This window comes from Corylus avellana, chromosome ca2, assembly GCF_901000735.1.
Source record: "Corylus avellana chromosome ca2, CavTom2PMs-1.0".
NCBI lineage: Eukaryota > Viridiplantae > Streptophyta > Magnoliopsida > Fagales > Betulaceae > Corylus > Corylus avellana.
The window spans coordinates 9,057,943-9,071,401 of NC_081542.1; the positions used below are offsets into that span (position 1 = coordinate 9,057,943).

Genomic DNA, 13,459 nt, shown 5'->3' on the forward strand with positions numbered 1-13,459 from the left:
GCTTTTTACGAATTTAGAACTTGGTTGCTAAATGCGCATGATTACTGTTGACTATAGGGAATTCAGCTTGATGAAGTGTTGGATTCAGTGAAGTTTGTGTACATGTGATAAGAAAGGAACTAAAGGTTTTCCTTTGCTATTCCTAGACACTCCTCCTTGTTGTTGTGGGGCTGCTATTAAGGGTAGGTTGTCTACTGGGGATAAGATGTTAAGTTAGGGTATGCGGATATGATATGCCTATTCTACCATCATAATATTGAATGTAGGGAGTAGTGGGATCCCAAAGTCGAAGAAACAACGGGTTTCTTTTGACGTTCCAAGGGGATTGAGTTAACACTCATTCTTGGTTTTGGGCTTTGGTAAATGAGAAATGCGGGAGTTTGGAAGGAGAGAAGTTCTCGTAACATTTCTTTCCCCTTAAAGACGTCCTTGTCCTCAAGGACGAAATTTGAAAAGCGAGAAATAAAATCAGCCATTTTTGAATAACATCACTTCTTCCAAATGTTCCTTATGTAATATAGCAAGTATAATTGCATCAATTGAATGTGCAAGTCTTAGAGATTCGTCCATGCAAGTCATCAACTGTGTCACAGTTCTTTGCTCCATCTCTTGAAGATTTCATCTTTAAGAAGTAATTGCATCGATCTCATTAATAAATAATTTACCTCTCTTTGGCTCTTTCTATTGAGTTAAACTTTTAAAATAAAAAATAATTTAACATACACAATATAAAGTTGGTCCCAATTCTACAAATAATATCTTAAACCTAAAGATATATACAAAAGAGGGATGCCACGGGAATAGTAACACTTAGTTTTAGCGTAAAATGGTTGTTTTAGCCTTACGAAAATATAACGACTTGGAGATTTGTGTGGACTCTTTTGGCTTTAGTCTTCTTCTCATCGAGTCTTCAACAGATGCGTTGTCCTGTGACTAACCCGACAGCCATACCTACTCCATTTTCTCCTCCATATCCATTTTCGATCGTTTTTCTGAAAATCTACCTTCTCGATTTGAGAGAGAGAAGGGATGAGAGACAGAGAGAGTCACCAACTCTATCTTGTGCAAATTATCTTAAACTGCCAACTTACTCTTTAAAATTAACTCTAGGATTTCTAGCTTACATTTTCATCGGAATAGCATTCTAGAAGTTTCTCGCATACATTTTCAAGAATTAAAGATTATCATATCTACTAACTTTGGTGATGCTTTTACGTTATTGAATTGTTAAGAATTTAAATGTGTTTAACGATCGAGGTAACTACTTCTATTATTATTGAACACGAGAATAAGCACGTGACTTGCACGTGCTTCCCCCGACTTGTTAAGTAAAATGCCCGAATGAATAGAACATATACCAAAAAGACATCGGATAAGGCAGTGGCTTGCCTCTTCCCTCCTCTTCTCTCTTCCACCTTCACCATCCCCATTCCCCACTCAACACCATGCTCTCTGCAACGGTCAACACCCTCCGGCCCCACTTCAACTCCACCTTCCTCAGCCCCCACCCCAATCTAACCCTCCCGGTCCACCCTCCACTCCTCCCTAAACCCTCCCAGAAGCCCATCTCAGCCACTTTCACTCCCCCTTCCAACTCCCAACAACAGCTGTACCAGCCCTTCAGGCCTCCACCCTCCACTCCTCTCCCCTCCAAGTTCAGCGCCCTCGACGCCGATCGCCGCCTCGAAATCCTCGCCAACCGCCTCGGCCTCTGGTACGAGTACGCACCGCTCATTCCCTCCCTAATGCGGGAAGGCTTCACCCCTTCTTCCCTCGAAGAATCCACTGGAATATCCGGCGTCGAGCAGAACCGCCTCGTCGTTGCTGCCCAAGTCCGGGACTCCCTCCTTCAATCCAGCACCGACCCAGAACTCGTCTCCTCGTTCGACACCGGTGGCGCCGAGTTATTGTACGAGATTCGGCTCCTGAGCGCCCTGCAGCGCGCCGCCGCTGCCCGTTACATCGTTGATCATAGGTTCGACGCCCAGGGCGCCCAGGAGCTCGCCCGCGCCATCAAGGATTTTCCTCGCAGGCGTGGGGATAAAGGGTGGGAGAGCTTTGATTATAATCTCCCCGGAGATTGTCTCTCCTTTATGTATTATAGGCAGAGTAGGGAGCATAAGAACCAGTCAGAGCAGAGGACTGCTGCTTTAGAGCAGGCACTGAAAGTTGCAGAGACTGAGAAAGCGAGAAGCAGGGTGTTGGAGGACTTGGAGGGGACCAGTGACAAGAAAGGAGGGATCGAAGTGGATACAGATAACGCTGTTCGGGTTCCGGTGGTGAGGTTGAGGCTTGGAGAGGTGGCGGAGGCGAGCAGCGTGGTTGTATTGCCGGTTTGCAGAGCTGAGGAGAGGGAGCGGGAGGTTTTGGAAGCGCCGAGGGAGTATAGGAGCGAGGGTGAGTTTGGAGTGGTGGTGGCGGAGAAGGGGTGGGAGAGGTGGGTGGTGTTGCCGGCGTGGGAGCCTCTGATAGGGTTAGGAAACGGGGGAGTTGTGGTGGCCTTTCCGGATGCGAGGGTCGTGCCTTGGAAGGCCAATAGGTGGTACAGGGAGGAGGCTATCTTGGTGGTGGCTGATAGGGGCAGGAAGGGGGTGGAGGCCGATGACAGTTTTTATTTGGTGGCGGGTGATGGTGATGGTGGGGACTTGAAAGTTGAAAGAGGGTTGGCATTGAAGGAAATGGGTGTGGGGGAGAGCTTAGGGACTGTGGTGTTGGTGGTTCGGCCGCCGAGAGAAGAGACCGATGATCAATTGGCCGATGAAGATTGGGAGTGAAAAGAATCGAGGTAGAGTAATACTATGTCAATCAGTATTACAAGTGGAGATTGATAGAATTCAAATTAATGATCTTTTTGAAGGATTTGTTTGTTTTCTTTCTCTTTTGTTGCCAAAGATGGCTTTTATTTGAGTACAAATCTTGTTATAATTTTGTATTCTATTCTTCAATAAGGGAATCTAAGCCTTTATATCCTTGCCTAATGTCCATTGTTACACTACGATAGATATAACATATATTCACTACATTTGTTTCCCTTTTACATTGTTGCAGATGTACTTGTTTGTTATCTGATGCTGTCTTGAGTTTCCAAAATCAACTGTTATGCTTAGCTATTATTGATGCTTGATAGGTGGATTATTGTCATAGATATCATCCTGTGGTTATTCTCAGGGCACCTTTGAACTACAGTTAGTGTTCTTGGGAAATTTACAAGTCTATTGGGAGTCCTAAGAGATGATTACTTCATTTCCTGTTTGAATAGAGAAATTACTGCATACCTCGATCAATTCATGCATAATTTGGTTGTTATATTCAAGTATAAAAAGGAGTTTGATATAGGAGGTCATTCAGTATGTACTCTTTCAGCTTGCCTTCATCTCCCCTCTTCCTCTCTCCCCTCCAGTGTTCGTTGTCTTATCTTAGGTGTCATTCTTTCTTTCCTTTTATTTATTTTTTCCCCCCTGAGCATATTTTATGTGTTCCATTTAGAAGCATTTAAGACATCTTCATTGTCATCTTTCCTGGTTAATCTTAATTAAGATTACTCAGTTGAAAACTGCTATATAGCTTTTGCCCCACCTTATATTTTGTCAAGCTTTTGGCTTTATGCTTTTTGAAGGTGTTAATTAAACCTGTGATATAAGAGCAGAGTTTAGTAGAGAATTACATTTAGCTTCTTAAAAGGTTTTCAAAGTCTCCATGTCTTTTAGTTTATGTGCTTCTTGACCTTATCAAGACTTCTCAAACATGTTCATGACCGCATTGGGCCTTTTTATTTCAATATTCTCTTGGCTTCTCCATATGGCTATTTACTCCATTCCTGTTTTCTTTTTCTTTTTCTTTTTTTTTTCTTTTTTTTTTTTTCTTGTTATTAATATTAATATCATAAAAAAAGCCTTAATGATGCCAGGAAATATTGGATTGTTGTTTATTTTCACTAGATTAGTTGTCAGTGTTGTAACCTATTTGCATGATACACAGTACACTCTTATATGTTATAACTTGCATGGTGACAAGCTGTAGGAGGTAGAATCGCAAGCTTGACAGAGAATTAAGTTTTATTGGTTAGTTTCCTTTATTTATCTTTCTATGGTGGTTCTTGGGAAAAGTATTAGGTACAGCTTAATTTTCTGCTCCTTTCATGTAATGTCCTTTTTGCTTTGGAATATCAAATATGATCATTCTTTCCCTGTGGATGATGATGTTATTTTTTGTACTGGATCAAGATTATATGTTTGTTTCCTTTCTGTTACACTTCTCTTTCAGAATCATTTTGAATTATAGTTCTTCAGTTCCTGCTTTAGATTGATCTTGTCCTATGTTAGACCGACTCTTGAATATCTTTTTGCCTTAATAACTCAGGCTAATTACAAAAGAAAAAATTGAGCTTAAAATTCTTCAACTTCAAGTTCATCTGGGCAAAATCATGCTTTGCTTCAACATTCACTGTTATAGTTGTGGAAGAGGTAGAGAAAAACCCGTCATTCAAAAGATTAGCTACACTTTGCCAGAATTGACTAATTTAGCATTCTCTCCAATTAGGTGATGTGCATTTTAAGTGATTAAGTACCAAGACCCATAGAACTGGTGCAAATAGAATTAAATGGTAAGAAGAGTGTGACTTGAAAAAAAAAGTACAAGAGAGTTCGAATACACAAACCCCACCAAAGTTGGAAAAATATTTAACTGTGCATGTAGCAGACAACCAGGTGCATAGTAAGGTACATTAATATGCTAAATTACATGAAGAGGTCATTTTTCTCCCCATAAATTCACTTCGTTGACTAATAATCATAGTCTACTCATATGTTACTTTCTAGTTATATATTACCTGGCACTTTAGCCTCTTTCTTGTATTTACTACCCTGCAATCTATTTCTTCTAGTCTTTCAATTTTATGGACAAATAAATTTTGCTGGGTTTTTCTGTTCATAATTTTTCAGATTGAATGATATCAATACTAGTTATGCAAACTACAGGACAGCAGAAGTGACCATAGAAGAAGTGTAATTTTGAAAGACCACATATCAGTATTTACATGTAAATCGACTCCATGAATATGTCCTGCAATGTAGGTAGTTGTGTAGATCTGATGATCATATCATATGTATGAACTTTGTTAACTGTAGAACACCAGAATTTGTGCATTTACTCTGTCACTTGAGAAATAGAGTTCGTTCGGTAAAAAATTTTAGAGGGTGTTTTTGGGTTGTGATATAACATAAAGGTAAAAGTAGTTTTGGGTGTAAGTCTTGAGCTACGAGAATGCAGAGAGACGTTGAATTGGCTGAAAGAAGAAATTGACGTTGGAATTCACAAGTTGGATAGGGCTCTTTTAAGAATGGAGGAAAGTGGGCTTTATCAGGTTGAAGGGGGTGGGGGTTCAGCCCAGTCTGTTGGAGTGAGTGAAAAGCTGGAGAGGAAGACGTGGACTGATGGTCACGGTCCAAGGCCTGGGAGAGGCTTAGGTGTAATTCATTCTGGGGGTGAGGGTAGAGAAGTTAAAGGAAAAGAGTGGGCTGACCGGAATGGCGTTAGGCCCACGAGAGGATTTAAGGTAAAGAGGAAAGTGGTAGTTTATAAGAGGAAATCTGGTTTGGGCTCAGGTCTGGGCCAGGAGGGCCGGGGCAATATGGGATCCAAGGGTGAGAGATCTATTGGTCCCCACCCGTTGAGTATGAAGGGTGGGTTGATGGAGCGGCAAAAGGGCTCGACCGGAGATGATGGGGCGTCGTCACCGGGAGGAGACTCGCGATCGGAAATGAGGTCGCCGGCAGTAGTGGCTGTCCCTGTCGAGGTCCCGGCGATTGGCGTGGAGGTGCCGGAATTTCCCTCTGACGGAGGTGGGCCGGCGACAGGTGCGACTCAGAGTGGTCCAGCTTATGATGTGATTCAGAGTGGACCGGCGAAGCTCTTGGAGGCCACAGAATCAGCAAACTCGACACTAGAAGTGATGGGGAAGCGCTCACCGGTAGCCCTGATCGCCGATCTAGAGCCGGCTGCGCCAGGACAGTTGCCTAGCGGTGAGGGGAAGCGTCTGAAGGTAGGCGGAGCAACACAGAGGGGGCCGGCGAAGTCTTTGGTGGTCTCGGAATCGGCAGGTGGGAATCAGGAAGTGACAGGGCAGGGTCCACAGGCTGTTCAGAGCGACTCTGTCGAAGGCTTGGATAGCCGCGTGGAGCGCACCGAAGCCCATTCTGTCGGCAAGAAGAACTCAGTGCTCGCCGGAGCTTCCCAGAGTGCGTCGTTGAAGGGTTTGGTGGTCCAAGGCTCGGCAGGTGAGGCCCAGTTGTTGAAAGAGAAGTGCTCGACGATGGTGAAGATCGCAGAAACAGTGGAGGTGGCGCCGGGAGTGGATGCTGGCAGTGTGGGGTCTCGTGTTCTGCCTGGTGAGCCGCCTAGCCAGTCGGAGTTGCTGTCGCAGGTCAGAGGGGAAGGAATTCTGGTTCAGGCTCTGACCGAGGATAATGGGCTGGTGCCGTGGGCGCAGGGAGAAGGGTCTCAGGCAGGTCTGGAGGCTTGTGAGGGGCTGGGCTTGTTGCAGGACACTAGGATCATAGCTGATTACTCTGCTGGGAAGGTGGGCAGGGAGGGTGAAGCTCGAGTTGTAGACACAGATTTTTGTGAGGTCAGTGTGCCTTCTCCCTTGAAGTCGTACGGGCCCAATGATGGGGGTGTGAAGGGATACTCGGATTGGGTAATCCAGTGTGCTAATGAGATTTATCCGATTGTGGGGATCTCTTACACGGGTCACAAGTTACAATTGCTTGCGCTTTTGACCTTCTTGGAAGAGGAACGTCGGAACAATGAGATGATTTTGAATACGAGTAGTGGGGCCAAGGGCAAGAGGGAGATTAGGAATTTGGAGTGTTCTGTGAACTATGATACTAAAGGGGCGAGGTCAAGTCGCGGTAATAGGAAGGGGAGGGGGCAGGTGGCGTCATTATGAAGTTAAAAATACTTTCTTGGAATGTGAGAGGGCTGAACAGGAAGGATAAACGCCTGAGGGTGAGTAATATGCTTAGGGATTGGAAGGCTGATATTGTTTGTCTCCAAGAAACCAAGATTCAGGAGATGTCTCGCAGTATAGTCCGTAGCTTATGGGGGAGGAGTCATGTGGATTGGTGTTGTTTGGATTCTAGTGGGGCTTCGGGAGGTATTTTAATTATGTGGGATAATAGGGTGGTGGAGAAGGTCGAGGTTTGTGTGGGGTCTTACACCTTGGCAATCTCTTTTAGAAACAGTGGAGATCATTCTGTCTGGGCTTTTGCTGGGGTTTATGGCCCGAATCTCTATAGGGATAGGAGGCTGCTATGTGAGGAATTAGCGGGTGTTATGAGTTGGTGGGATATGCCTTGGTGTATTGGGGGTGATTTCAATGTAACTCGCTTTCCCAGTGAGAGATCAAGTGATGCTCATTTAGACTCGTCCATGATGGAATTCTCGGATTTCATTTCGGATCAAGGGCTCATGGATCTTCCCTTGATTGGGGGTTTGTATACATGGTCTATTTCAAATGATCCCCCCCTATGGTCAAGGATTGATCGGTTTCTTATTTCTCCGGAGTTGGAGGCACGGTGTCCAGGGGTTAAGCAAAAGAGACTCTCTCGCCTGTGCTCGGATCACTTCCCAATTTTACTAGAGATGGGGGAAGTGTCAAGAGGGAAGAGGCCGTTTAAGTTTGAGAACATGTGGCTTAAAGCAGATGGTTTTGTGGCCCAAGTGAAACAATGGTGGGATTCCTATGAGTTTCATGGTTCGCCAAGTTTTGTGTTTGCTAGCAAGCTAAAGGCCTTAAAGCTGAATTTGAAGATTTGGAACGAAGAGGTTTTTGGTAACCTTGATAGGAATAAGAGGATGCTTCTTGAAGAGCTTCGGTTATTGGATGAGAATGAAGAAAGTAGGGCTTTGGAGGAAGGGGAAGTTAGGAGGAAGGCGGATGTGGCTCGAGAGCTAGAGAATTGCATGCTTATGGAGGAGGTGAGTTGGAGGCAGAAGTCCAGGGTGATGTGGCTAAAGGAAGGAGACAAATGCACGAAATTTTTTCACTCCATAGCTAATTCTAATAGAAGATACAATTCTATGGATTCTCTCATGATTGGAGACAGCATCTCTTCAAATCCGTCCGAGATTAGTGAGCATGTGGTTGAGTTCTATCAAAGACTTTTTTCGGAGCAATGTCACTGGAGGCCGATGGTGGATGGTATCTCCTTTGATTCCATTTCGGAGGAGGAGGCTAGATGGTTGGAGAGAGATTTCGAAGAAGAGGAGGTAAGGAAGGTAGTGTTTAAAATGAATGGCAATAAGGCGTCGGGTCCTGATGGGTTTTCTATGGCATTCTTCCAAGTTTGTTGGGAGGTGGTGAGGGAGGATGTAATGAAGGTGTTTTATGCTTTTCATGCTGGGGAGAGGTTTGAGAAGAGCCTTAATGCCTCTTTCATTTCGCTAATTCCGAAGATTCCCGGAGCTACTAATCTCAGAGATTTTCGGCCTATTAGCCTTGTGGGAGGTATGTACAAGATCATAGCAAAGGTGTTAGCAAATCGAATGAAGGTTATGCTGGATAAGGTCATTTCTCAATCCCAGAGTGCCTTTATTAAAGGTAGGCAGATTCTCGATCCTGTCTTGATTTCTAATGAATGCCTAGACAGTCGGCTGAGATCTGGGGAACCAGGGGTTATATGCAAAATGGACCTAGAAAAAGCTTATGACCATGTGAATTGGGGTTTCTTGTTATACATGCTTAGGAGGTGTGGTTTTGGTGGGATTTGGTGCTCTTGGATTGAACATTGTATTTCTTCGGTGCGGTTCTCAATCCTGATCAACGGCTCGCCTAATGGTTTCTTCAGCAGCTCCAGGGGTTTGAGACAAGGGGACCCTTTATCTCCTCTGTTGTTCGTCTTTGTTATGGAAGCTCTAAGCAGAATGATTTCGGCGGCAGTGAACGGGGGTTTTATTGAGGGGTTTCAGGTCGGTCATATTACTACGTCTCATCTTTTGTTTGCGGACGATACTTTGATTTTTTGTAATGCTAGGCCTGCCCAGCTTCGGTATTTGAGGAGTGTGTTTCTGTTGTTTGAAGCTGCTTCCGGGTTAAAAGTTAATTTGGCCAAGTCGGAGATTATTCCAGTGGGGGATGTGGTCCAAGTGGACAGGTTAGCTGAGATTCTGGGGTGTGGGGTTGCTTCATTGCCTGTTAGGTACCTTGGTTTGCCGTTAGGGGCCTCTTGCAAGGCTACACATATTTGGGATGGAGTTATTGAGAAGATAGAACGTCGGTTGGCCGGGTGGAAAAGATCTTATCTGTCTAAAGGGGGGAGAATAACCCTTATCAAGAGTACTCTCGTCAACTTGCCGACGTACTATTTGTCACTCTTTCCCATTCCAGGTAGTGTTGCAATGAGGATCGAGAAGTTGCAGCGGGACTTTTTATGGGGAGGTCTAGGCGATGAGTTCAAGTTCCACCTGGTGGGGTGGGCGAAGGTTTGCACCCCGATGAAGGAGGGAGGTTTGGGTATCAGGAACCTTAGGGTCTTCAATCGCGCCCTCTTAGGGAAGTGGTTGTGGCGTTATGGGTTAGAAAGAGATTCTTGGTGGAGGGCTGTAGTGAATGCGAAATTTGGTAGTCTTTGGGGAGGGTGGTGTTCCTTGGAGCCGGGGGGTCCTCTGGGGGTGGGGTTATGGAAGAACATTAGGATGGGGTGGGCCAATTTCCAAAGGTTTACTCGATTTCAGGTTGGGGAGGGGTCTAAGGTGCGCTTTTGGCACGATCTGTGGTGTGGTGATTTGGCTCTTAAGCATGCCTTTCCAGGTTTATTTAGCATTGCCTGCGCTAAGGATGCTTCAGTGGCGGAGCATCTGGAGGTGCTGGGAGGCACTAACCAGTGGAATGTGAGCTTTTCTAGAGAAGCGCATGATTGGGAGGTGGAGGTGTTGGCTTCTTTTTTCCAGGTGTTACATGCTGCTCAAGTGAGGCGAGGGTGTGAAGATAGGTTGTGGTGGAATTCTTCCAAAAGAGGCCGATTCAAGGTCAAGCTCCTGTACGCCGCCTTGGCGAGTCCTGTTGGGGGAGGATTTCCGTGGAAGAGTGTGTGGCGTACCCAAGCTCCTCTGAGGGCGAGTTTTTTTGTGTGGTCGGCGGCTTTGGGAAAAATTTTGACCTGGACAATCTTAGAAAGCGACGGGTGATTGTGACAAATAGGTGTTGTATGTGCAAGAAGTCCGAGGAGACGGTGGATCATCTTCTCCTTCATTGCGAGGTAGCTTATACTTTGTGGAGCACCTTCTTCGGGCGGTTTGGGTTGTCTTGGGTGATGCCGAAGAGGGTTTCGGATTTTCTCGCTTGTTGGTGGTCTTCGGGGAGGAGGGAGAGTGCCGCGGTGTGGAAAATGGTGCCTACGTGCTTTTTTTGGTGTCTATGGAGGGAAAGGAATAATAGGTGCTTTGAGGATGTGGAGGGGACTTGGGAAGACATTTTAGCCTCTTGCTTTCAAACTTTGTATCTTTGGACCGTTGCGCATGTCTCTCCTGTTTCGATTAGTTATGATGATTTTCTTCTTCGTTTTTCTCCTTCTAGTTAGGTGATCCTATTGTATACTCCCAGTGTACCTTGGGGCGCCTATACGCTTTTTAATAAAACTTCTTATTACTTATCAAAAAAAAAGTTTTGGGTATTTTGTGTTTTGAGTTTGTTAATACTTTTTATTTTTTTGCTAAAAAGCAAAAAGCTGTTCTAAAAATGTTACCGAACAAGCCTGAAGTTGTTGAGAGGCTGCCACCGGTGTGATGGTTTACACATATTAGTTACAAAATGGGAACATCGGCCTCTTGATAGGTTGCCACTGGCCATGTCAGGATCAAAATGAATGTATAGATGTTTGCCACTGGCCTTCTTATGTAAGAAAGAAACAACCTGTGAAACTGCGGTAGAGCGATGAATCATCCATATTAGGAACAGGGGGGGGTGAATGATCCATTTCAGTGCTGTAAAGGAGGCAGAGTGCTGGTCGTTGGCCCTGCTGGCAGAATCAGTTAACTGACTGGGGCAATTTCTAGTTGTCAATGGCAACCGGTGAGTTCTTGTAGTTTTTACCTCCGAATATTTCTTGTCACTACATTCTCAAGTACAATATAGTATGCTATACTGGACAACCGTGTTTATTTTGCGTGGAATTAACTGGTTGTGTTGTAGTTCAATGTTTGAATTGGGAAAAGTCTGAAAGAAATGTATTTGTGGATGATCAGACGACAAATATCTCTATTCTCAGCATTGACACGATGGGGGAGCAAGAGACATCATTCCTGGGACAATTGTTGCACGTTTCGTGAGTCCCCATCTCCAGGTTTACTGAATCTGTTCATTCTTATTCTTTATGTTTGATGGTTATGCAACTCCTAATTTTGAGTGTTGGTTAGTTTCATTATCTGACATAGACCATGTCTAGGATCGCTTAGGATATTCAGATTTATGTTGATGGTTGAGACTTTGACCTTTCTTCTTTCACATTCATTTGTTGAGAATTTTTGGCTTTTCTTCTTTCACATTTCATTTCTCTCTTCAATGGAAGCTGGATAGTGAAGGTGGCTAGGATTAAGGACTACATGGACTTCATTGCTGGGACTAGCAAGGAGTCTTTGTCACAGCTATGCTTAGCACACCAAATGAAAGCAACTGGCCTTTGTTCACTGCAAAGATACACTAACAACTTTCATGTTCAAGAAAGTCCACTTATTTTTCCCCCAGAAATCAGAACAGGCCCATCAGCTTTTCAAAATGTAGACTGCAAACTATGGCAATCTTGTTTGGGAATAGTAGAAGAAAATATTGAAAATATTTCTCCCAAGTTATGAGAAAGAAATCATTTTAACTTTTTTCATATGTTCTTTCTTACAAAAGTATAGCTTCCACTGGTTTGGCACAATACCATAATGGGTCAAATCAATATGGTACATTAGTGTGTGACCGTTTACCATTCAGTGGAGGGTTTCATCATATGGGTTTGAGAAAGAAGCAATTTGTCCCAAATATGATGGTGATTATCTGCACTGAAAAATCAAGGATATGATTGGAGGAAAACAGCTTCATAAGATGCAAAGCAATGTATGATGATTCCTTCTTTTCTTTTTTCTTTTTTTTGGTGAAAAGAGATGATTCCTTCTTTTGATATAGGGCTTCTGCCGCCATTTCTTAAACAAAAAAATAAAATAAAATAAAATAAATTGTTGATGTATTAGGCACATCTGCTGCGCCATACTATCTTCCTCCATATTTTTTCGAAAACAACTCAAGTAAAGTTGCAATGGTCTTTTTCATTATCATTTAGATTAGTTTCGCCTGTCTTTGCATTTTGTGCCGCGCAAAGTTACCTAAAATAACCGTAAAATGAGATGTTATGTAACAAATCACTCCATTTGACATGAGCCACAAAGTTATATTAAATCACCACTTAAGCAACAAGAATAGTATTATTTAGATCGTCTATAATGATGTTTTTCATGAATGAACCAAACATGTTGAGATTGATTGTCACTTCGTCTAGCATCATCTTCTTCAAGGTTCACTATATCTTCATTCCATTACTTTCCATGATCAGCTCGCAAACCTCCTTACAAAGTCGCATCCTCCATGACAATTTGGCGATCTTATCTTCAAATTCAAGTTGGTTTCTCGCACTCCACCTTAAGTTTTAGGGGAGCTGGTAGGTTATATATATTGTACATTGTCTCACATTGGTTACTAGTATGTGTATTTGTATTATTGGTCTTTGGCTCTTCTCATACATTATTATGTGAGATTCAATATACATTCTTATATATTCTCAACAAGTTAAAGTTAAAAAGTTGCTTGTCCTATGTACGTAATTGTCTGTTCTTTTCCCTTCTCATGGAACGTGTCGATTACTAACTGAGATCCAACAAATTGCTCGTTATGCTGACATTAGGTCTACAAAACAAGTTTGGAGTTCAAGCCAAGGGAGCACGACTGCTGGTTTTGTTTTTAAAGTTTGGCTGTGTTGTTCCGAAGTCCTTCAGAAATAATAAGCTTGGCAGCATTTGAAACAAAAATTGTCTCACTGCCGGGGGATGAGTTGGGTGCCTACCTGGGTTTTAATCCTACGTATGACTAGGTGAATGATCAATTGGGCGAGATGTCTAGCCCCACCCCCGTTGGAGAGAAACGCTACATACACTTTCACATGCACTATCTAAAGTGTCAATAAAAATCACCATTGAATTCAAAATTCATTAATGATCTCTCCATGATCTAATGATAATTTTTAGGGTTACGTCAAGGAGTTTGAATTTAAGAGTGTGAAAGTAAAAGTGTATATAGCATTTCTCTTACCAGCAAGAAAAAATGCCAGCGCACTCATTTATCTAACTAAATATGCAATTGACACTAAAAATTGCTTGCTGCTTGATGCATAGTTTTTTCAAACTAAGCATGATAAAGGTTTTAATC

The 13,459-nt window shown here is 43.4% G+C and overlaps 1 protein-coding gene and 1 long non-coding RNA gene across 2 annotated transcripts; both read left to right on the forward strand.

Annotated features, from left to right (window-relative positions):
* The first annotated feature begins 1,375 nt into the window (after window positions 1-1,375).
* On the forward strand, window positions 1,376-3,035 carry LOC132172321 (rubisco accumulation factor 1.1, chloroplastic-like). Its single transcript, XM_059583799.1, has one exon. The coding sequence runs from the start codon at window positions 1,446-1,448 to the stop codon at window positions 2,772-2,774; it is 1,329 nt and encodes a 442-aa protein (XP_059439782.1). The 5' UTR covers window positions 1,376-1,445; the 3' UTR covers window positions 2,775-3,035.
* A 7,145-nt stretch (window positions 3,036-10,180) lies between these two features.
* On the forward strand, window positions 10,181-11,866 carry LOC132171887 (uncharacterized). Its single transcript, XR_009439085.1, has 2 exons — window positions 10,181-11,068; window positions 11,189-11,866. It is a non-coding gene; the product is annotated as an uncharacterized LOC132171887 (long non-coding RNA).
* Window positions 11,867-13,459: the final 1,593 nt, after the last annotated feature.